General features: G+C 38.6%; 1 protein-coding gene across 6 annotated transcripts in view; it reads left to right on the plus strand.

The window, feature by feature from the left end:
- Positions 1–25406, plus strand: part of OGA (O-GlcNAcase) — a 39646-nt gene that overhangs the window by 10432 nt on the left and 3808 nt on the right. The window contains exons 5-17 of one of the 6 annotated variants that reach the window (XR_014026730.1): positions 571–742; positions 4633–4731; positions 4877–5161; positions 5956–6114; positions 7818–8428; positions 9240–9414; positions 13594–13679; positions 14538–14642; positions 16493–16578; positions 18285–18477; positions 20417–20576; positions 21743–22250; positions 23839–24147. Coding sequence is in view for 4 of the 6 variants with exons in the window: in XM_081329861.1 (XP_081185987.1) it covers positions 3115–3304; positions 4633–4731; positions 4877–5161; positions 5956–6114; positions 7818–8428; positions 9240–9414; positions 13594–13679; positions 14538–14642; positions 16493–16578; positions 18285–18477; positions 20417–20576; positions 21743–21879 (2286 nt within the window). In the remaining 2 variants the exon portion in view is untranslated. Of the gene's footprint in view, positions 1–570; positions 743–2916; positions 3305–4632; positions 4732–4876; positions 5162–5955; positions 6115–7817; positions 8429–9239; positions 9415–13593; positions 13680–14537; positions 14643–16492; positions 16579–18284; positions 18478–20416; positions 20577–21742; positions 24148–25406 lie in introns of those variants that run through there. The other 5 variants (XM_081329860.1, XR_014026731.1, XM_081329859.1 and 2 more) reach the window with 5 other exon arrangements.

Genomic DNA, 25406 nt, shown 5'->3' on the forward strand with positions numbered 1-25406 from the left:
AAACTTATCAGCCTCAGTCCAGTTGATTTTGTAAAAATGCAGCATCAATATTAAGTGGTTAGATCTGGAGAATTTTGTGACTTACTCAGATTAGTTTTCCACATCATGCTATAGCTGAAAAATAATTTACAAGGTTAATGAACTATTTTTGGTAAATGTACACAAATCCAGTATCATCATTACTAAAAGTGTTCCTTTGATTTATGAAGGAAATAGTAACATTTGATTGCAGTTATATGCACATGCACTTTTTTGTTGCATAATGAATATTGTATTTGATGAAACGTAGCGGTTGCTTAATGTGACATAGTGCAATATTAGGTCTTTGCATGAAATGAGGCGAAATACAATAACGTATGTATTCTCATTGTTTTGCTTTGCTTTGCTTCCTTTATTCTTCCTGTGTAAACGTATGTGCAATTGAAGTGGGGAAAAAACATTTTGGCTAGGGGGTGGGGTTTTGTTTTGTTTTTACCTGAACTGTGGAGCTAAAAATGAAATAAATTAATAAATTTGGAATAGGTTTGTTAATTCCTAATTTCAATGCTTAGCGTTTTGTCTTTATTTTAGGTTTCTCAGTTTGGTTGCAAATGTTTTGCATTATTGTTTGATGACATTGATCACAATATGTGTGCAGCAGATAAAGAAGTGTTCAGCTCCTTTGCCCATGCTCAGGTTTCAATCACCAATGAAATCTATCAATATCTTGGAGAACCAGAAACATTCCTCTTCTGCCCCACAGGTAAGCTAAGCTAAGTTAAATTCTGAACCATAGGAAAGGCAACTAACTCCCTTTTAGGAGGGTGCAGTCAACAGAGCTCCACCTGAACTCTGTGACCGGTTTGCATGATTTCTTGCTGATAGTTATTCCGATGGGCAGTCTCTTGAGTCTTCACAGACAGATGAAGATGTGGTGATGAGGGCAGCACCTTGACATGTTATTTGGAAGTCATGTTAGCCAATGGACTCCAAGAAAGTGAAGAAGGTGCTCTCTGATACATACTCAACCACTTGTTGCTTGGATTCCCTTCCTGGTTCCTTCAGGGGTGATGTACATAGGGGCTGGGGCTGCTAGGAGATTATGAATATCTCATTTCAAGAGCAGTATTATCTGCAACCAATGCTTTGTTGCTTGTTATTGTGGTTCTCGTGACAGTCTCATAATTGCAGTTTGTATAAATAAAATAAGTAAAAATAGAATAGCCAATTACTCTGTTGTATTTAATCTTTTAAATCTCTTTTTAGAGACATTTGTGTTGTTGATAGATCAATACTTCATAAAATCACAGCTTTTGCCTCTACATCTTTGATTCATATTAGAAAAATACACTATGTTATGAGATTGACATTTCCCCCAACATTGAATCCCCAAATTGAGAGCAAAGATCTTTTCTCTATTCACTGCAGTAAGTAACTATATTCACCAACTGAGCTTTTGCAAGACATTGAAAACAATGTTTACAAAGAGCAAATAATCTCTAATGCTACCAGAGTGATTCTATGGAAGGGCTTTTATTATAATTTTTATGAAAGGCTAGTTATCCACTAAGGATGGAACAGAAAACAGGCATGTTAAAACTTATACATCTTGGAAAATAGTCTGTCTTGACTCAGCTTTGCATTCTGATAACAAGGAGAGGCCTTCTTTCTTCTCAACTTCATTTCAGTCAATAGGCAATAGGAAATAACAACAAGAAGCAGAAGATCCAATGGAGCAGCTGCATCAATCTCTAAAGTAGATGGTAATGTTTGTTTTTCTCTGTTTGCTCTCTCTCCTTTTAGCCTGGATGGCTCCTCTTCCTTATCTTTTTGCTGTACTGAGTTGGTGTTCATTTTCTGCTAGAGATTCTATACAAAATCACAATATCTATTTCAGTAGTAGAATAGCCACAAGGAGAACTTCAATTGTGGCATGACAGTAAGGATCCATCCAGTAGGCCATAAAGTTGCCTTTAGTCATCCTCTGGAAGTTCCACAAAGCTGTAAACTGATACGTGGCACAGATGCAGGGGTATGTTGGTTTTGAAGCCCAGGGTCATGTGAAGTGACCAAAACCTGCTGCAACCACCCAGCAGATGGGGGGAATAAAAACCAACCCCCCCATCCCCCCCCTCACTGCCAATCCTCAATAGAAATGCTCACAACAATGAAAACCTCGGATAGGAGGAAGAGTGCCGCCAGGCGGGCAGGCAGGTGTCTTGCTCAGCTGTGGCTTGGGGGGCACTTTTCAGTGCCATTGTAACTTGGAACAGTCACTAAGCGAACTGTTGTAAGTTGAGGACTACCTGCACTTCACTTTTTTCCTTTTTTTGTCGTCAAGTTTTTGACACCTTGCTAGGCGACTGGTGGCTCAGTGGGTTAGGACGCTGAGCTTGTCGATCAGAAGGTCGGCTGTTTGGCGGGTCGAATCCCGAGTGCCGCGTAACAGAGTGAGCGCCTGTTACTCGTCCCAGCTTCTGCCAACCTAGCAGTTCGAAAGCACGTAAAAATGCAAGTAGAAAAATAGGGACCACTACGGTGGGAAGGTAACAGCGTTCCGTGCGCCTTTGGCATCTAGTCATGCCGGTCACATGACCACGGAGATCTCCTCGGAGAAGCGCTGGCTCTTCGGCTTTGAAACGGAGATGAGCACCGGCCCCTAGAGTCGGAAACGACTAGCACATGTGCGGGGGAACCTTTACCTTTAGGTGACTGGTGGTACTCGGATGTTGCCATATCCTAAAAGTGGTACAATGGGTGAAAAGGTTGAAAAGCCCTGATCTACATGAAACCACTACGTGAGGTTATTTGCCAACACAGGGTGTGCTCCCATCAGTGTGTTGATGATACCCACTTAGACATCTCCATTTCTAGCTGGGCAGGTGATGCTATTTCATTTCTGAATCAATGGTGGAGAGTTTGGATAAGAACTAGCCAGTTCCAATTCAACTCTAGCAAGACAGCAATTTGGGGAGGCTTCCCCTCCCCCCCCAAGATCTGGTGATATGTTATTTCTGACTCAGCAAAGTGGCACTTCTCCAGACAGAACTGGTGCCCAATTTGGGGGTTGTCCTGGACTCATAGTTCATTAACCAATGGTGGAGGGCTTTGAACATTGTACCTTTTGTGCCAGCTATGCCTGTTTCTGGACTGAGAGGCCTTGGTCATTTTCCAGTGGGACTATTAGCACATGGGGCTGCTCTTGAAGACCACCCAGAAGTTGCAATTGATCCAGAGTGCAGGGTGTGCCCATTGTTGGATGTCCCTCAGTTTGCCCATATCACATTGTTGCATGAACTGTTACTGCTTCTCACTTGCTTTTCAGGTACAATTTATAGTACTGATTATTACCTTTAAAGCTCTACATTGCACAGGGCAATGTTATTTTGGGACTGCTCTTCATGAGAGTTCTTGCCTGCCTATTAGGTTAGATAGGATGGACATGTTCAAGATGCCTTCCCTTAAATCTACTGCGACCTAGGAAGCATGCCTTTTTGAAAACAGCCTTTGACTTGTGGAACCTCTTCCCACGGGGATCCAATAAGCCACCCACCTTTTAGCATTCTGAAAAGCTGTAAGAAAAAAAAGTTTTTCCCGCAGATCAGGTGAGATTGGTACCTGAGGATTGTATTTTTTGTTGGATTGGAGATTGTTGGTTGGATACCAGATTTTTGGTTTTTTAATGTTTTTTTTATTCTTGTGAGCCACCCAGAGTTGTGTTGAGTTATGTTTCATAGGATGGGTGGTCATATACATTGTTGAATTAATGAATTTTTTCACTGCATAATTCATTCAATTTTAGCAAATTAATAAAAAACTAGATAACATAAAGTGACATATTTTTAATTTTGAAATTCCCTTTCAGCCTATAAAGTTCCAGAGAACACAACCGATGATAAAGCATCTTTGACTATGCTATGCTAAATTGGTGGCACTTATTATTGATACAAGATTAATACAGCTACTAATTATAAACTTGGATATAGGCTTGATATCGCATGTTTCAGGAATATTTTCACATCTTCATATGTTGTTTTAGAATTCAGAAAAAACTATTGCAAGTTTAAAAGCTTAAAATATTTTTTTTCTTGAAATATTGTTTTCATGTTTTCTGGAACAGAATTGACAGAACTATCGAACTATAATTTAGATAATTATAAATTACCTAAATTTATATCTACTCTGGAAAGATCCTAAAATGCGGAGTAAGTGAACCTGTTTCTTATACGCAAGGACCATCAGAACTAGCTGTTTTCCGCATGGAATATTTTGCATATCCTTATTCTTAACTCAGAGCCAACTTTTTTGATTTGAAAAATTCTGAGAATAAGCTTCTGCATTCTCTTAGAACTCTAAAATAATAACCAGAAGTCTAGTCTGTTGCTGCAGTGGGTTCTCAATCCATTAAAAATACAATATTGATGCTTATTTTGTTTGCATATTATTATTGTTTATTTATTGAATATATGTCGCTCATTTGAGTATATTATAAATACTTTAATAATTTTAGGCAATACTAAGATATAGATACATAGTTCATATATCTGGTTTCCAATATCTACAGTAATTCTCTTGGCAGAACCCTATCAGTACCTGAAAGTTCTCTGCCTGTTTTGAGCTTTCAACTTAAAAATGTTGTTTTCTCTCTTCCAGAATATTGTGGCACTTTCTGTTATCCAAATGTTGCTCAGTCTCCTTACTTGCGAACTGTAGGAGAAAAACTGCTACCAGCAATTGATGTATTATGGACAGGTGAGCATCAGTATTTAGCTCTAATTTGAGCAAGGATCACCAGCTTAATTTAGCCTTTTTAAATGAAAGTTTTAGTGCATTTAAATGTTATTACTTTTGAATATACTATGTCCACATTTTTTTAATCCAACTATTTCCATTTTAGGTCCCAAAGTGGTATCTAAAGAAATTTCAGTGGAGTCTATTGAGGAGGTTTCAAAAATAATTCGCAGAGCTCCTGTTATCTGGGATAACATTCATGCTAATGACTATGATCAGAAAAGACTGTTTCTTGGGCCATATAAAGGCCGATCAACAGAACTCATTCCACGCTTAAAAGGGGTCCTGACAAATCCAAATTGTGAATTTGAAGCTAATTTTGTTGCAATTCACACTCTTGCAACTTGGTACAAATCCAACATGAATGGAGTGAGGAAAGATGTTGTGATGAGTGAGTTGATTGATTGGATAATGCACATTGTCTTACATAATGATGTTTATCTGTCTAATTTATATAGCTGCCCATCTCACCAAAAGCAATTCTGGATGGCATACAACAAAGATTTATAGGAAGATTTACATTCAAATCAAATGGCTTTCTTTAGGAAGTGTGATGCATTATCTAATATGAAAACATATTGTTGATAGTTGGAAGGGAAAATTTTGCAATCCAGTTAATATTTAAAAAGGTTGCTAACTTTACAATGTTGACAGCTATGGTAAAGAGTGAATACAGTGGCTCCCCAGAGCTGATATTAATGAAGTTTTCAAGCATGTTGACAAAAAAGAATAATGAAAGAGGAAAACAAACAAATGGAAGAAAATAATAGATTAAATGCTATTAGTGAACATGATTAAAGTTTAGATACCTGTTTCTTATTAGATCACTCATTTGACAAAGGTTCAGATTTTAAAAAAAATCTCAGGCTTCTAATTCTTAGGATTTCTTACTAAAGAGATCAATAATTGATTTTTATGCAAAACACCAAATGAATTATGTGTATTCTGGAATTATTTGGAACAAATTTTATCTGGCTGCTATAGAATTGCCTTGCATAGCCAGTTTTAATCATTTTAAAGGTCAAACTTTAGAACAACTGCAAATTACGTTACTTTAATGAAGAATTATATTAATCTTAAAATAGTGGGTGGTATTAACAATTAAAGAAATACTATTTAAATGCAGACAGCAATTTTGATTCTTGCTTTCACTATTTAATATGCTGTTTCCTGTATTTTCTGCAGCTGACACTGAAGACAGTACAGTGTCAATCCAGATTAAACTAGAAAATGAAGGAAGTGATGAAGATATTGAAACAGATGTTCTTTATAGCCCACAGATGGCTTTGAAGTTGTCATTAACAGAATGGCTGCAGGAATTTGCAGTACCCCATCAATATAGCAGTAAGAAAGATTTATAGTTTTGTTTCAGTTTTAAGCTTGAATAGAATGAAGAATGTTCTTCAAATGAACATTTCCTGCTCTCGGAAAACAAAATGCTAAAGAAAATTCCTGTACTGTTATTTTAGTTTAAAATGATAAATTCTTATTTTGCATTATATTTATATCCTGTTTTCCTACTGGGAATCTTAATGGAGCATACATGACAATCTTATTTTATCTCACAAGAGCACTTCGAAAAAGGTTTGATTGGAATATAGTGGATGAGCTAAAGACATCCAGTAAGTTACATGTTCATTTCATTCTTTGTCTCAAAATTATGCCCATTTCTCCAGATGGAAAAACATAAAAGGCACGGTAAATATTGTCAAGCTACCTTTAACACAGTCTTTTACTCAGTCATAATATTGAGATGCAGAGAAAAGCACTGAGATCCAAAGACTTGATTTAAAAGGTTATGTCAGTGCTGCCATGTTCTTGACGTAGTTGAGGGGAATGTGGAGGCAAAGGAGATTCAGATAAGCTATTTTATTCCTAAGAAAAAGACTTCATTTTATCTAGTACTGCTGTTTGATATATTTATATCCTATCTTTCTTCCAAAAGCTTAAGGTGGCATAGGTAGGGATCTTGCCTAAACTTCATTTTATCCCCACAATAGAACTCTTTAAGGTAGGTTGAAGTGGAAGATCTAGTGAGGGTGGACAGAACTCTGGTATTCCCAACCCTAGTTTGAAACTTTACATACAACAACATTCCCAATAATTATTTTATGGGTTGTAATATAATGAACCGTTAGTGTTCTCTCTTGTGCTTTCTTTTTTGGTTAGGTAGCCAAATCTATGAATAAGCAGTGTGATGTGGTTTTTAGTTCATCTGTATAGAGCAGGCATGTGTCAAACCCGTGACATTATGCGATGTATCGGAACTTTTCCCCCATTGCCGGCAATGGGGTGAACACGGTTTCAGTATGATGCATCTGGCCCACGGGCTGGCAGTGTGACATGCCTGTCATAGAGCAAAGGGCGAAGAGTAGTCACTATGTAAGAATATGGATGAAGAAGAATACTCAAGCAAATAACCAGAGAAATGTAGTTGAGCTGTTACCATATTACTGAAGGACAGCGTTGAAATGGTTACGGTTTCTTTGCTGGACCCAGTTCTATAGCTCTTTATGCAGGTGCTGGCTATAAAAACTCTCAATTGTTTCTAACCCTGCTGGTCTGGAAATTCTAAAAATGTTTACATTTAGTAAGGTTTCTGCATAATTAAACATAAGAAACACTTGATTTTGTAGTCCAAGGACAAACAGAGAGGAAGTTTTGAGTTCCTTTGGTTTTCTATCATAAAGCTTCCCTTCCATGATTTTCAGTAGAAGGGAAATGCTTTCTTTAGGGCCAGGAAAAGGTTGAAAAAGAAGTACATTATTTCTTCACCATTTTTGTATTTCTGAGAAAGTTAAATAACTTGGTATCAAAAGTACTCAGATTTTAAGTCACAATATTCCAAAAAGATCTTACTGCATTCTTTATATATAAAAAATGAAAAAAAAATCATGATGTAACTGAGACTTTTCAAGAATCTTAGTAACAAAATGAACACTCCATATTCATGTTTTTGTACAGGTTGACTATATGAAGGAAAATATTTTATGTGAAATAGTTGAATAGGTAAGAATAAAGATTCCCTATCTGCTCTGTTTTCACAGGTAGGCAGGTGGCCCACAGTGGAGCCAAAACAAGTGTGGTTGATGTACCTCTAATTGCACCATCCTCTTTAAATTCTACCACGGTGGTTACCACTGTATATCAAGAGCCCCTCATGAGTCAAGGAGGTGCCCTAAGCAATGAGTCACAGACTCTAGTGAAAGAGGAGGAAGAGAAGAAGCAGTTAGATGAGGAACCAATGGATATGGTGGTGGAAAAGCAAGAGGATGCTGACAAGAATATCAGCCAAATATTGACTGACATCTCTGAAGCAAAAATGTCAGAAGAGTTAAAACCAATGGATACTGATAAAGAGAGCATAGTGGAATCAAAATCTCCAGAGATGTCGATGCAGGAGGACTGTGGTAGTGATATTGCCCCAATGCAGACAGATGAGCAGATTAACAAGGAACAGTTTGTGCCTGGTCCCCATGAGAAGCCATTATATGCTATTGAACCGGTGACTCTAGAAGATCTACAGCTACTTGCAGATTTGTTCTATTTGCCCTATGAACATGGACCTAAAGGGGCTCAAATGTTACGGGAATTCCAGTGGCTCAGAGCAAACAGCAGTGTTGTCAGTGTGAATTGCAAAGGAAAAGATTCTGAAAAAGTGAGTGACTCTTATATTATCTTTTAGTATTATAGATGACACAATAACAACAAAAAAATACTAAGGAAACTTCTGGGGTAAACCTAATGTAAAAAAAAAAACATTGAGGAAAATGTGCCTGCAGACAGTTGGATATTCATTTCCTTGTCCTGTAATTCTTAACCTGTTACTCTCTAGTTACATTGAGCCTACAAGTCCCAGAATTCTCTGCTATTAATATCCAGTTCCAAACAAATATGTCCAGTTAGGAAAGCCTACACTATAGAGTTTGTCACAGTTTGCATGAATTGCCAACTCCTTGGTTAACTGTTGATAGGTATGGAAGAGATAGATGAACTTTGGATGAATCTTTTTTGGCAGGACGGAAGCAAAGTGGATAGAATTAAGAACAGGTGATCAAAATTGAGCCCAAAATTTCCATTGCTAAGCAAGACAGTTGTTAAATGTGTTGTGCCCCATTTTATGACCTTTTTACCACAGTTGTTAAATGAATCGTGGTTAAGCAAATCTGGCTTCCTCTATTGACTTTGTTTGTCAGAAGCTAGCTGGGAAGGTTACAAATGGTGATCCTAGTGCAGCTGTCATAAATAAACGCCAGTTGCCAAGCACTTGAATTTTAATCCCATTACAGGGATGCTGCAACAGTTGTAAATGTAAAAACCAGTCATGAGTCACTTTTTTCAGTGCAGTTGTAACTTCGAACGGTTACTAGATGAATGGTAGTAAATTGAGGACTACATGTATGTGTGTGTGTGTGTATTTAACTGCTCGATAAAAATGGAATATAAATAACTGGAATGAATTCTATTAGATTGAAGAATGGCGTGGTCGAGCAGAAAAATTTGAAGAGATGTGTAGCTTGGTGATGGGAATGTTCACTCGTCTTTCCAACTGCGCCAACCGGACAATCCTTTATGACATGTACTCCTACGTCTGGGACATCAAGAGCATCATGTCAATGGTGAAATCTTTTGTGCAGTGGCTAGGTATGTTCTTTAGGAACCAATTATAGTGGCAACTAGCATATATGTTTGTCTTCAATTAGCCCACGGGAAAAAGAGAATGTCAAATATTTTCATATTGGGATCATGTTGTACTTAAACTACTTCTGTTTTTGTGCATTATTTTGTGGTTTAATATTAAACTGGTAAAAAAAGCACAAGTGAACTTACACCGAATAGCTCTTGATTTATATATATATTTTTCCTTGGGCTAATTAATCTGATAGTTTTATCTCTGAAATGAGTGTTGACGCAGACTGAATGCACACTGGACTACATTATTTAGAATTTTCAGGCTTATAGCAGAATTGGAAATGACACTATGAAATGTGACCATACCTCAGCTATCTGCTGCTTGCTCTGTTTCAATAATGTTATTGCTGTCTTCAACAGAACAGTTGCAGATGTGACCTTTCACTGGGCTTGGCCAAGAGGGAGCCGAGCTTTGTAGCCTTTCTCTGCGCATGCGAGCTTTAGCATAAGGCTATTCTGGTGCAAAAGTTATTTGCTTTGACACTTGCAAGGAGCCTAATTTTGGGCAAGGGTAAGAAATTACAGAGCTCTGGAGTCTGCTTTTATGCTGGACCGGTGGTTTCTGAAGCCAAAACCAAGAGCTATTTTTTTTTGTCTGCAGCTTTTTAAAAATTAAAATATTTTTGGGAATAGCACCAGCATGGCCTGGGTTCCTCTAGTGACCTCATTTCACTTTCAGGTTTCAATCCAGCTGTAAGGAAATATGCTGTGGACTTGTTTGATGTACACAGCAGGCAGCAAAACTGATGGTTTCTTGTCACCATTTCTGTAGTAGTCACAAATATCTTCATAAGCTCACTGCTCTGTATTGGATCAGCCTACAGTTCTTGGATCACGTAAGTCATTAAGATTATATAAATAGTTGCATAAAATAGAATCTTGGGTTGAAGCTTAAGATAGCCAACATTTTTGAGCTTTTAGTGTGTAGAATTTTTGCAGTGGGAGTAATTTTTCCCAGATAAAAAAGGGAATCATTCAGATTTAGAGCATTATAGTAGCGCACATTGTGTCCAGCTGCTCTATACGTTTTTATGAAGAATTTGACTTACTTTGCTTCCATGTTCACCTTGGATTAGGTTTAGAGATTATATGTAATTTCCGAGAAAAGAACAAGAAAATAGCATTAAGCAATCCTTATTGCCTTCAAAATATTTTTTCTATCATAAAGACAAAAAGAGATATAGAAATTAGAAATAGTTACACAGCGGATAAATAAAGTTATTCTCTGACAATTCTTTAAACATTGTCAGCTAACTTGCTAAGGCAGAAACAGCACTGCATGGCTATGTAGGTTAAGATTGTGATTTTAAGCTAAAACGTCTCTGCAATTACTTTACTGAAATTCAGTGACAAACTAACCCAAGTCAAAAGATTAGGCTTGTTAAACAGAAGATAAAAGCTAAATTTGTTTTATAAAGATAACAGGGACCCAATGTAAGGGACTAGAAATATAAAATTTCCATATGATAGAATTGTATAGTGAGGGGGAATTTCCTAGAACAACTAATTCAACCCCTGCCATCTGTAGGAAAATCAATAAAAGTACATGTAAGAGATAGCTGTCCAGTCTCTTCTTAAAAACCTTCAGGGATGGTGAACCCACAGTCTCAAAAGATGGACTGTTTCAGCTTCTAAATTTTTAGAAATACAGAGTAAGCAAACTAAACTGACAAACCTACGCTGCTCATACCATGCTGTGCAATAAGTAAAAACACAGGCACACAGCAAGTCATGGTATTCCTATGCAACATAGAAATAGTGGCATTGTTTTCATAGGGTAGAAACTGAAGTAGAAATCAATGGATTGAGCATAGGATTCCAAAATACAAGGTAATATTATTTGAAGTAACTGAATAATAACGTATTAGGTAAAGGTAAAGGTTCCCCCGCACATGCATGCTAGTCGTTTCCGACTCTAGGGGCCGGTGCTCATCTCCGTTTCAAAGCCGAAGAGCCAGCGCTTGTCCGAGGACGTCTCCGTGGTCATGTGGCCGGCATGACTAGACGCCAAAGGCGCACGGAACACTGTTACCTTCCCACCGTAGTGGTCCCTATTTTTCTACTTGCATTTTTACGTGCTTTCGAACTGCTAGGTTGGCAGAAGCTGGGACGAGTAACAGGCGCTCACTCTGCTACACGGCACTCGGGATTCGACCCGCCAAACTGCCGACCTTCCGATCGACAAGCTCAGCGTCCTAACCCACTGAGCCACCGCGTCCCTTTAATAACGTATTACCTTCTGAATAAAAGATGCTGGGAGTCTATGTGGGCATTAAAATCAAGACTAAAGTTACCTAGCAGTAATTTTCTTAATGAACTAAGTATGTCATTCTATTTTACTGTGGAGATAAACCAGACAGAACTGTAATAGTAAGTAAAATAGGTTCTCAAACTACTAATTGATCCTTGGGGGAAAAATTTAAAATAAATAAAATCCACTAGAATCTACATTATTTTATATTTTAGCTATACAGGTTGCTCCACTTGGTGCTCTCTTGACAGTAATTGATCACCAATTTTGTACATTTCATGTTCTACTCTACACTTTACCCATACGAGGGGATAAATAAATAAATAAAATACTAAACTGCAATGTACAAAAACTTAGATCGGAACAGTATCAGTGAACATTCAAATGCTTAGTGGTCCACTGAAGGCTGATTTTCTTACTTTTTCTTGCAATCCAGCTAGCATTCAGTTTATATAACTAGCGTAGATAATTCTACTATGGATTACTAATGCCTTCTACTGTCTTCTTCCCCAATGTGTGCAGATGGGAGAATCTTCAGCACAAGTGTCTACTGCTATTGGATGGACCACGCCAGATGCTTTCAGCGTGTCGTGATTAATAAATTTAAGATGGGAAAGTTCTGATTGTGAGGCAGCTCAGATTATCAGGGTTGTAGGCATGGGCTGAAGTCACATTTGCGCAGCGACTTAGGCATTAACTCTTGATTTTCATTCATACAGCTCTTCATTCATGCAGCTCTATAAAATGTACAATAGTTGAAGTGCTAGTTACAGTGTAATCTCAAAGGAGAAGTATTTCAAGTTACCTGTGAAGGGGTTCTGTATAAAGTCTCCATATATGAGAGACTAGCAAATAGAAGCAGTCAAAGCTCAAACTGGGCTCTTTGGGTCACTTCAAGCTTGCTGTGTTAAAGGCTTGCTTTTATAATTTGAAACCAAGGAACAATATCTAGCTTGATTCGCTTTGAGACTGCCTGGCTAGCATGATGTGTGTGACTACTGATCTGAGATTGTTACTTGAACAGGAAGTAGATCGCTGTCCACAAGAAGAAACAAACTTGCGCAGCTTATCTTATCAGAAAACTAGATGGGTGATATACTCTTCACATCATTTATTTATCTCCTTTTTAAGAGCTTAATTATACTGATTGGTTTTCTAATGTCTTAAACAGAATTTTCCTCAGAATTGAGTCACAGTTTAAAATTTATAGCTTCATCCTTAATTGTGCCAAAAATTTAAAGGCATATGGTAAGGCTGGCTGTCAGACATTATACCATTTCTAATATAATTGTGGAATAACTGTAACTGAAGCCATTGTTGCCTTTCTTGGTAATGAAGTATAATGCTGTGTGGTTGAGAAGTAGATAATATTGGTTTCTAATCTCTAAAAAAAAAAGAGGCTTTTGTTCTGCATAGCTGTTTGGGCTATATTATTGCATACCAGACCTAGTTTTCTGGCAAGATTCAAACCGTATGAACATGTGACTTCAGACAGGTCCAAGTATTTTTAAAGGGCTGTGGTAATGGCTAGTAACTGTACGTCCCTTACTGGGTGAAACTAGACTTTTGTTTCCTTATATGTTGTATATTTCGTGTGCCTTTATCAAATGGAGAATCTTAGCAGCTTTTAGCAGTAGTAGACTGTCTGCGCTCTAAAGCTATCATTGTAACATTCTTTTGATTTTACTAATAAAGAACACAAGCGCCTTATGATTAGGAAGCTATGTACTGTGCAACATTATTACAGCCCAGCAAGCTCTTGGATAATAGCTCAGTTAGAGAGCTTTTCCCACAAATATGTGTTAGCTTGTTGGACATTTTAGTATCTCAGGACAATCCCCCTTCTCGTAACATTCTCCGCTTGGATCTGATCTCCACAGGGTGTCGTAGTCAATCTTCAGCACAGTTCTTAAGTGGAGACCAAGAACCCTGGGCCTTTAGAGGTGGTCTAGCAGGAGAGTTCCAGGTATCAATATGAATTCACAACTGAATGACATTGTCTTTGTTTGAGAAATCTTTTTTTTCTTTTCTTTTTTTTTGCGCGTCGGAGGGCTGGAAGGCTTGGTCTGCCGAAGGCTTTCTGGTTCAAAACCCAAACCTGATAGGTTGTTTTAAAATAATTTTCCTCCCATTTCTACAGTAATATCCCAAGGAGATGCTGCCATTCCCACGCGCATGCGAAGCGCAGCGGCTTTAGTTGTACATTTCACATTGTTTCTTTGCAGGTCGCACAGCGTTTTTATCTGCGCCCGCAATTGCACAATGCGCGCCTGCTTGTCTTCCAATGAGAACTCTATGAGCAAAAAGATTGTGATGTAGTGTAGTTAAGAACTCTTTTCAAAGCAAAGATTGGTTGCATTCTTGACAAATCAATTGGAAAATCAGTTTTAAAAGTTGGGGTTTTCTTTCTGTGTTTGAATTTGCTCATGGACTTTTCAGGGCCTTACTTTCTTCCCCCTCACAGGTGCTCTCTGCGCACAGCCAATTGAGTCAGCACGTTGCTTTGGGTTAGTGTCTCTGGCCAGTTAACCCTCTTCAGACCAAACCTTTCCTCCTGACACATGGCTATCTTATGCTGAGAACATAGATGAGATTTGGCAAGATAATACTAAAGCAAAAAATGAGTTTAATGTTAAGTGCTGTAACAGTTGTGTATCTTAGACTTCTATTCAGATAAAATGGTCCTTACGTTTGTAAAGCCTGCAAAACCCTATCTTCCTCTGGGGTGCCTGCAATACCAAAAGTTATCTTGGGAGTCTGCAGTGCGCACCCAAGAATGTATTGTCTCTTGCTTCTCACTTACATTAACTTTTTATTTTCACAGCGTTTGCTGCCTATTGAAGGAGCAAATGACCTCTTCTTTCAGCCTCCTCCTCTGACTCCTACTTCCAAAATCTACACCATCAGGCCCTATTTTCCTAAAGATGAGGTAACCTAAATTCTTTCGTGGTCTTACGAAAACTCGATTTTTGAGAGAACATCTTAATCTAGGCAGCTGTTTACTTTTTCCAGAGTCCCTTGAATGCCTAGAAAATGTATGGCTTGGATAGAAAAGGTTATTATTGAAGTAAGATTAAATGATTCACTCCAGGTTCATTGTAAATAACATGCAGTCCTGGCATTTTATTTATGCCAAAATTTTTCCCAAATTGTAGAATACAGTTAGTTTGCTGCTGTTATTTCTAAAATAAATTGTAAGTAATACTTTGGCTGATTGCCTTCATAATACACCTCAGTCAGAACTTCACATATCCTTGATACTTTGAAAACAAAGTCTGAACGTTTTTAATTTTGAGTTTTGTAATGCCAATTCAAATCAAAGAAGGTGGAAGACTAATGTACATCAATATCCTTTCAATTCTGTCCAGTGAATTTCAATGCTGAGTGGAGTTTTCAAGAGTAATTTTTTTATATAAATCCAACTTAATTTATATTACCGTATATACTTGAGTATAAGCCGACTCGAGTATAAGCCGAGACCCCCCAATTTCACCCCCAAAAACTGGAAAAAGTTATTGACTCGAGTATAAGCCGATCCGCGCTCTGCAAGCCTCTGCCGCCAGCAGAGGCTCGATCCGCCATTTTGCAAGCCTGAATACACAGGAATACCCTGTGTGGCCGCGGCTCTCGGGGAAGCCCTGGCTGTCCGCTTCCTCGCTCCACGCTGCCATTCGGGGCCCGCGCGTTCCCCGGGCAAATCGCGGCGCCCAGCAGGCGAGGAAACACGCCTGCTCCAGTCGCCCCCCCTTCCCTCAGGAGACGCGAAGCAAGTGACCGCCCGGAGCTTACCGAGGACTTGCGCGCGGCCGAGGCTTCGGTGTTTCCAGGATCGCGCGCACCTCTCCCAAGCCGCCGCCGTCCGGAGACCTGCCGAAGTTTGGGGAGGTTTGGGGAGGTGCGCGCGCACCTCCCCAAACCTCCCCAAACGTTGGCAGGTCTCCGGACCTCCGCGCCCTGCCTGCCTGCTTCTTTCCGCTGCGGAAAGAAGCAGGCAGGCAGGGCGCGGAGGTCCGGAGAACTGCCGACGTTTGGGGAGGTTTGGGGAGGCGCGCACCTCCCCAAACCTCCCCAAACGTCGGCAGGTCTCCGGACTTCCGCGCCCTGCCTGCCTGCTTCTTTCCGCTGCGGAAAGAAGCAGGCAGGCAGGGCGCGGAAGTCCGGAGACCTGCCGACGTTTGGGGAAGTGCCCAAACCTCCCCAAACGTCGGCAGGTCTCCGGACCTCCGCGCCCTGCCTGCCTGCTTCTTTCCGCAGCGGAAAGAAGCAGGCAGGCAGGGCGCGGAGGTCCGGAGACCTGCCAACGTTTGGGGAGGTTTGGGGAGGTGCGCGCCTCCCCAAACCTCCCCAAACATCGGCAGGTCTCCGGACCTCCGCGCCCTGCCTGCCTGCTTCTTTGGTTTGGGGAGGCGCGCACCTCCCCAAACCTCCCCAAACTTCGGCAGGTCTCCGGACGGCGGTGGCTTGGGAGAGGTGCGCGCGATCCCGGAAGCACCAAAGCCTCGGCCGCGCACAAGTCCTCGGTAAGTTTTTTTGTTGACTGGAGTATAAGCCGAAGTGGAATTTTTCAGCCCAAAAAGTGGGCTGAAAAATTCGGCTTATACTCAAGTATATACGGTACATTCTATTGTCAGTAGTTGCAATATCTTTGAAATATGAATTGTTACAGAACCATGACTAATAAATGAGCATGTCTGTTTCATATTGGAATAGTATGACTCCCAAAGAAAAACAACATGCTGTCACAGAGTTTAAGTATATTTTTATGTATTGTGTCTTTAGGCATCAGTGTACAAGATTTGTAGAGAAATGTACGATGATGGAACTGATCAGCCTTTTCATAGTCAACCAGACCTAATTGGAGACAAGTATGTATTATTTTGACAGAAATTTGATTGTATTGGGTGTATATTTTGTTTGTACAGCATTGTATACCTATTCCTATCAAAAACTGTAATACAATTCATTGTATATTACATTTGTGCATTGTGACATTTTTGTAGTTTTCATAGCTATGGTGACACGGGGTTAACTAATTATTGGTCATACATTACAAATGTTTAAGATTCTTGTTTCTGAAAGCAACTAAAAATCTCAGAGAAAAAGCCCTAAAATAGTATCTGACTATTAAATACTTACGGAGTTAGAAGCAAACAAATTTTTATAGCATGAACTATGAATATAATATAAATTTCTCCTGAAATTTAACTTCTGAAGTTAACTTCTCCTGAAGTTAATAAACTTTGGATGACTTTCAAAGCTTAATACTGCAGTTAACTTAGAGAGAACTATTTACCTCACATTGCTAAGTTGAGGTAGGGATATATAGTCATTATAGGGTTGTGTACAATGTTCCTTGCATGGAGCAACTAGTTTCAGGTGGCCTATGCCTGGATTGATGCCTGGATATTCCATACAGAAGCATTTTGGGGTTGGAAGAGAAGGATATAGGTAAGATTGTCAGCTATGGTTAAAGGGTGATGATAAAGGAAAGTGTTGGGAATCAGGAAGGAGTGTGCAATTTGGTTGGATATACCAACCTAGAATTCAAGAGTGGCACTAAGAAAACGTGGGGAACGGAAGCTGCTGGAAAGATAGGTAGATGAACCTGTGCATGTGGCATACAGAAGGGAGTGGGAGAAAGGGTCTTAATAACAAAGAAAGATTCGTATTAAATAAGTTTGATTTCTGAAATATAATCATACAGAGTTGTTTCATTATTAAGTATTTGGCTTAAGTAGGATTATTAGTTTTAGTCCCTAACCTGGAACATTTGAGATTTCTCTCAGCTAACATCTATTGCTTTGTTATTTTTCTGCTGAATTCTTTTCTTCAAGTGGAATGTCTTGCTAGGGTGGTATGCATATCTTGCAGTTATAATTGTTCAAATCTTCTGTCACTGTTCCATGTCAGGGACTTAATATTAGAATGTTGAGATCAACAAAATGCTGGTACAAAAGGCAGATATTTTATAAAAATTCACTCTTCAGAAATTTCTTTCACGTTAGTATTATAATTTAGGGGAAACAGATTGTTGTGCTATTCTTTAGTAGATCTAGCTTTACTGTTTTATTTGTCCTTTCCCTTTTCATGCTTGATCTAGAGTTTCCAGTTTAAGAAATGACTAGTTCAGATCTCTTTTCTTACTATCTGAGGCAGCTTTTTCCGAATGCTCTTTCAATCCACTTTGGCGTGTATTTTCCTGAACTGATATGGCCTCATCTTCTCTTTTTGCCATTACCTCTACAGTTTTTTCAAAATTTCCCATAAGGTATTACCAGATCCTTTAAGTTTTTAAATATGCAGTTTCATTAGAAAGCATAGCACATATCCTACTAGCCTTTAATGATACAGTAACAGAATGTTTTTGGTTTGAAGGCGTTGTGTAATATGCACAGGTTTTACTAATTTCATTCATTAATCCAGATCTTCCACATTTTGTTCCCATGCATTATATCAGTGGTTTTGCTTTTCTGTGGATGTATTTTGCGGCTGTTGTCTATTATTTAATTTAGTTTTTGTGATTTTAAGTTTTTGTTGCTTTTGGTCTCATTCACTATTCCTTTCCTCTCAGGTTGGTGGGTGGCTTGCTTTCTCTGAGTCCAGATTACTGCTTTGTTCTGGAAGATGAAGATGGCATCTGTGGTTATGCACTGGGTACTGTTGATGTAACCCCTTTCATTAAGAAATGTAAAATTGCCTGGATTCCTTTCATGCAGGAGAAATATAGCAAGCCAAGTGGTGATAAGGAACTATCAGAGGCTGAGGTTAGTCATGCCAGTTTATGTATGATTTGAACAAGTAATATGAGTACATGTTTCAGTTCTACTTTAGTGGGAACAATTTATTCAGGTCCTTTCCAATGTTAAATTTTAGACTTACAAAGTTTATTAATGCATATGATAAAAAGTTACTACCATGTTCCTCCGAAAATAAGACCCACCCCCAAAATACGCCCTAGCTTGATATTTTGGGGTGGGCCTAATTATAAGCCCTGCCCCAAAAATAAGCCCAGGGGGATGGGTGTGGCTAGCACAAGAGGCAGTGAGCGTGCGGGAGTCGACAGTGTCCAGCAGCCTTGGCACATTGCAAGTATGTCCGAGCACAAAGGAGGTAGGCAATTCTGGTGCAGTCAAGCCAAGAAATGGTGGGATGGAGTGGGTGGCACTTTGGGATCACCTTCCCCCGCCCCCCCCCCCTTGTGCTTTTGCCTCCGCCTGCTGCCAGAGCCGCCCCTCAAGCCTCCCACAAGCCAGAGGGCTGCACAGCACATCCAGATTGCCTGCCACCCCCTGTGCCTCTGGCTCCCCCACACACTTTTTGCCCAGAGGCTGTTGGCTGTTTTGCTTATTAGCTCCGTTTCAAAGCGCCCCATTTGCAAGCAGACAAGGCTTCCAAACTTTCTCTGGGTGAAAAGTGTTTGGGCGCCTAAGGGGCACTTGGGAATGGAGCAAATCGCTCTGTTTCCAAGTGCCCCTATAGGCGCCCAAACACTTTTTGCCCAGATGGAAAAATGACGGAGACTGGAAGCTTTGCCTGCTTGCAAATGGGGCGCTTTGAAATGGAGCGATTAGGAAATAGATGAAGCTTCCAGTCTCCCGTCATTTCTCCATTCGGGCAAAAAGTCTGTCTGCCCTGGGAAGCCCTCGTAAGCCATTGCGGCTGCAGGCAAACAGATGGAGGGAGAAGGCGGCCGGCTGCAAAATAAGACGTCCCCTGAAAATAATGGTTCTCTTGGTCTAAAAAAGAATATAAGACCCCACGGTATAAATTAATTTAGCTCTTTGCCTCAAAAACCTTTATTTTTTATTTATAGATATAGATATGTATATATATGTATGTATATGTATGTGTGTGCGTGTATATATATATGTCTGTGTATATATATATATATATATATATATATATATATATATATATATATATATATATATATATACACACACACATATATGTATATGTATATGTGTATGTATGTATATGTATGTGTATGTGTGTGTATCTTCAGTTCACTGTTTGAATTTGAATTGAAGAGGTTGGATTTCATTCTTAAAAATTTCCTTGAATTATTGTTTGTCATAGCAACCATTTTTATAGGTATATGTAACGTTTTGAGTGGCCCAGGAAGAAATAATTCAGCTTGAGGGGAAATGGAGAAAAAGCCAAGGGCTGATGGCTGTAGGGAGGCACAGGGAAAATGAGAACTCTAGTGGAACACAGTTGGTCCTCAATTTATAACAATTTGTTTAATGATTGTTCGAAGTTACAGTGGCATCGAAAAGAGTGACATATGACCAGTGTTCGCACCTCCAACCATTGCAGCATTCCATGGTCGCATGATCAAACTTTGGGCACTTGGCCAAATACAACTGGCTTGTATTTATGACAATTGCACTATCCTGGGGTCATGTGATCACCAACCTTCTCAGCCGGCTTCAAACAAGCAAAGTCAGTGGGGAAAGCCAAATTTGTTTAGTGTACGATACACTTAACAACTTCAGTAACTCACTCAGCAACTGTGACAAAAAGTCATCGAATGGGACAAAACTCACTTAATTGCCTTGTTTAACAACAAATTTTGGCCTCAATTTTGGTCGTAAATTGAGGACTACCTGTATGCTATGCTTGGAGTACTAAGAGAAGTCAGTATATGCACCTGCATTGCCCTATTTCCTCCTGAATTTTGTTTGTATTTGTATATTATAGAAAATCATGCTGAGCTTTCATGAAGAGCAAGAACTTCTGCCAGAAACATTCCTTGCCAACTTCCCATCACTGATAAAGATGGATATTCATAAAAAAGTGACAGATCCAAGTGTCGCTAAAAGCATGATGGCCTGCCTGCTGTCCTCTCTCAAGGCAAATGGTAAACTGCTGTTGTTGCATTTCAGGTTACTGAGGTATTAAGAGCAGTAACTGCATCCTGCAGTTCAGGAAAAGTCATAACTTTACACACTTAAATATCAGGTAGGGAATGTAAATAACCAGGAATGTGCAAACCATATCCCTTGCTTATTGATACTTTCAGCACAGAATAAAGTGGTCAGATTTGTAATCTAGGAGTGATATGTAATATTCATGTTTAAATTATAGTGAGTTTCACATGAAACTATTTTCCAGAAATGTTTAGAAATAGCAAGAATTCAGTAGTTTATTTTCTTACTTGATGCTTGCCTTCAGTAACATGAGGAAGACTTATTATTGTGTGCCTCTCCATCACATTATCTTAAAATCTATCTTGGAAAGCCTCCTTCTGCATCTGAGGTTCTAAGAGATTATCAAGAGAGGGTCGGTGGTTACAATGTTCACGTGGAACAGTGTTCCCAGTTTACTTATGTATCTCTGTTCAGATGGACTTTTAGCTACTTAACTTCCTTTGGAGTTGTAAATACTAAAAGGCACCTGTCAATAATATTGCCAGTGAGCTCTTGGAAGTTTTGTTCTTACTGACTTTGTCAGAAACCATTGCAATGGAATAAATTGCATATTATGTTTCCATTCACAAATATGGACATCTCTAACATGTAACGATTTAGAGTTGACTCATTGCTGATACTAAAGCATGATAATTTATGCATTATGCATTTCCTTTGGATTACCAGTTCTTTTAATATATATAAAAAAGAAACAAAAAGCCCAAAGAGGCTATCGGGAACACACACATAATAGCCAATGCAAGGATTTGGGGATTAAATACAGAAAACCAGTTAAAGCTAGTTCCATATGCCCAAGACGTTTGAACTTTATGTTTTACAGAAAACCCTGAAAAATGTTCTAGAGCAGTTTATAAGAGCTCCAGACATGCTTGAAGTGACTTTCTGGATGCTTGGCAATTTCATGAAGACTGAAAAACGTTTATCATTCTGCTGTGCGTGATTGGAATTTTGATCAAACTTTAGCCCTGAATGTAAAATGATCTACGCTGTTCTGTGTTCAGTCACCAGTCTAGATTCTCCCTGCTTCTACTCCCTTACCCAACGTCTTCGTTTGATTTTATTCATTTGCAAATCTCTTGTTTCCTTTTTTTTTTAGGTTCTCGTGGGGCTTTCTGTGAGGTGAGACCAGATGATAAAAGAATCCTGGAATTTTACAGCAAACTGGGATGCTTTGAAATAGCTAAAATGGAAGGTTTTCCAAAAGATGTTGTTATCCTTGGAAGAAGTTTGTAAGGGATTTTTTTTAGTGAGCATGTTGAGACTGGAGCCAGCTAACAGTTGGAGAGTAGTGAGCCTGAGTTTTGTTATTGTCTGCCCTTTCAATGGCAGAAGTCAGCTGGCCTGACAGGAAAAAACCACCCATTATTACACTCTCCTGTATTCTGCTGAAAACAGTTTGAAGAATGCTTACTGGTCATCATTTCCTGGTCTTACACAAAGTGCCAAGGGATACTGCGTAGCTTCAGGAAAAGATTCACAAGAATTCTCCATCTCTGTATGCAGCAGAAAGGTCAACTCCTTTTTCTAGTGAAGTGGGATGCAACATGGAAGTGGGATCTTGTATAGAGAAACACAGGGTACCTGTGCAGGTCATTTTATGAAAGGTGAATGATAACTCATTGTCGTGTTGGCTGTTTTGCTTATTAGTAAGGAAATGGCCAGCTCCTCTGAAGAAAATTGATTAAGCTTTGTGCTTTGTAGGGATAAATTGTCCATTTGTCTATGGGGTCACTCAGTGGCAGAAATGTAAATTTCAGTGTGTAAATATATACATATATAGATATATATAAACTTGCTTAATGCTGATGCTTTGTGTTTAATTGTTTTTGTAATTATTTTGCTTTCCAAAGCAAAGTGTAATTATTCTGAGGCAGCACCTTCTATTTCAAAAAACAAACAAGAGGCTCAGGCTTACATTATTTCTGGTCTAGTCTGCTATGTTTCATGTCCTTTACTATAATGCCAGTTTGAAAGCTTTTTAAAAGTGCTGATCTAGAGGGATTGATCCTTTAGAGAATGAATTTTCAGTAAATAGGTAAATATTGCTACCAAGAAAATAAAAACTTACTGACAGTAACTCTAGTGATTGCTACTGAGTTGTTCAGCTGTGCTCAATACGTGGATGGACAAATATTACAACCTCAGTTCCCCATTCTTCCCTGTACAGTCTCATTAAATCAGGGTCTTTTAAGTCATACATATTTGTTACAGACTTCTGGGGGGGGATAACAAATAGCACATTTTATAATTATTTAATTATTACCTAATTTTAATATTACTGCCTGTTCCAAACATTTAAGGTTTTTACTGCAATCTGAAACTATGGAGTTGTAGGAGGGATGATGGATGCACTCTTTTGTTCTAAGAAGCTGTTAGCCAACATAATGCTTCGTTATTTTCACCTACTACAATAAACTATTTTTCCTTTGAAACTATATCTTTTTAGTAAAGATAGAAATTGGACCGATCTTATGGTTTGTTTGTTTTTTAAATGAAATTCCATACACTTTTTAACTGGCATTTTACTGCCATTTTAATTTGCACCCATTTCATAGAAGCTAGTGTTTGGCCTTGGTTATATTTGCTTATTGATATTTGATTTTCACTGAATGAAAAGCAGAAAATTTCAGCTGCAGCAAATACATTTCATTTGAGGAGCAAAACCATGGACAAAAGGACTTTCATGTTTTTTTATGCTTTTCAGTGAATGTTAAACAGCCATTTCATTTGGTTTTAACTAGGCACCGTGTGTGTATTCAGTAGTTGGAATTATTGCAATTTAGTGTGGGGGGCATCTGGATTTTTATACTGTTAAATATAAATTTATCACTGTTATAAGTTAATTGTGTGCATCATGAAAGTTTGAGTCAGTCACTTGCTCTGAGTGTATCAAGTGTAGCACTGACACAACTTTCAGAGACGGTATCAGTTTTCATTGCATACAGTTGGAATGCAACTTTCATGACTGTCTTTAGATCTGCTGTATCTGTAACAAAACAACAGATTGTAAAATTGTATTTGGAAACCATGTGAAAAATAGAATAAATTGCAAAGTCAATGTAAAGGCATGTTTTGGAATAATGTTAGAGAATGAGGAAAATTAGCGGAGAGAAATAATTTTCCTGTGTTTTATAACTGTCTAATGATTGTATGGTAGCAATGAATAGTTCATATTTTGGCTCCACTTTGCAGGTTTGGATATAGCAAATCTGCCTCTTGTGTTCATTTCTCTTGGGCGTGCTGTTCTGTAAATACAGATGAACATTACTGAAGGCTACTGAAGTAGGTGTTTATTCTTATTGAGATTTCACAGATAATATTTTCTAATTTAAAAGAGAATAGTAACTCCAGGTAATAATTGTCAAGACCACTGCTCACAGCACACCTCCAAAGTCCTAAAAAACTTCCAAGGATCCATCAATTAGTAATTTTCAATGTGACGGAATGAAAAATGAGAGTAAAATGTTATCTGTTTTATTAATTAAATGAAAGTGAATTCTACTTTTCCTTTGCTCCAAATAATATGGACCCTGGTCTGCCGATAGGAGAAAGTATTGTAGTTTAGGATTGAGCTGTGGGGTCCTTGGTGCTCTTTGAGCTTGGTTGCTTTCTTGCAGACTTTTCATTACCAAACTAGGTAACATCATCAGTGCTAATAGTGATATCTAGTTTGTTAATGAAATGTCTGCAAGAAAACAACCAAGCTCAGGGACCCTAGTAGTCAAAACCTAACCGTAACTGTATTGAAGTTTATATTTTGCCCAATAGTTCTAGATAGCAGAAAGAAAAATAAAGGAGGTGGGGGAAGCTGTGTAGGGACTTATACTTAATACTAGTCCTATCTTTTTGATTCCATTTTAGTTGATATATATATATACATATATAATTTTGCTGCCATTTCTGTCCTGCAGTACAGTGGACAGTGTGGTAAATATCAGTACACTTTGCAATGCAAGTCAGTTCATTAGCCTATGCTAGTTGGGAACTACAGAAATTGTAGCCTTAACACATCCAGATAGCTGGTTTAGCCAATTAAGCAAGGACTTCAAAGGCTTCAAACTGAAGTTTCATTTGCCTCATTTGGATCTCAAGTATGTTAGTTGCTCAATTTTTCAGATTTATCTGTTTTATATATCATATTTTTTATCTTCAATTTCATACTGTTTAAACAGAAAAGCATTTTTTTTGTGGAAAATTGCCTTCTTTGACTTCATAAAGGTTGGGAATAGTATTATCTAGATTATGTGAAATGGAAACTGTCATGTTGCTCTTTTGTCATTTGTCTGATTTTTCTTGTTCTATATTTTTAGTTCCTATTTCTAAGTTTAATAAAATATTTGACTTGGAACTTGGGGATTGAATAGGTATTTTTTTACTGGCCCAAGTATTTACTCTTTGAATTTCTTCCTTCTATGCTGCAGTCTGTACCAGGAAAGATACTTAGAAAACTAGACTTAGATCACAGTGTCATGCAGAAGTCAGTTAGTAATTATTGTCTTCAGTTGGGGGTCAACTCAAGCATTTTAACATGCTTTTCAGTGTAGAGTAGAAAGTTGAAAACTAAGGATCCTGCCTATTACAGTCATGATGGTCATAAAGCAGGTCATCCCTGACCACTCTGATTTTATGACCTTTAATTTGTGGTGGTCGTTAAAACACTGGTCATTAAGTGAATCCATTGTTTGCTGTGGGATGTTTTTGCTGAACACTAGAAGTAAGTAAAAGCTGGTTTTTGGCAAAAATTTAAATCACAGTCATGT

This window comes from Vipera berus (assembly GCF_964194415.1).
Source record: "Vipera berus genome assembly, chromosome: 5".
In the NCBI taxonomy this organism is placed as follows: domain Eukaryota; kingdom Metazoa; phylum Chordata; class Lepidosauria; order Squamata; family Viperidae; genus Vipera; species Vipera berus.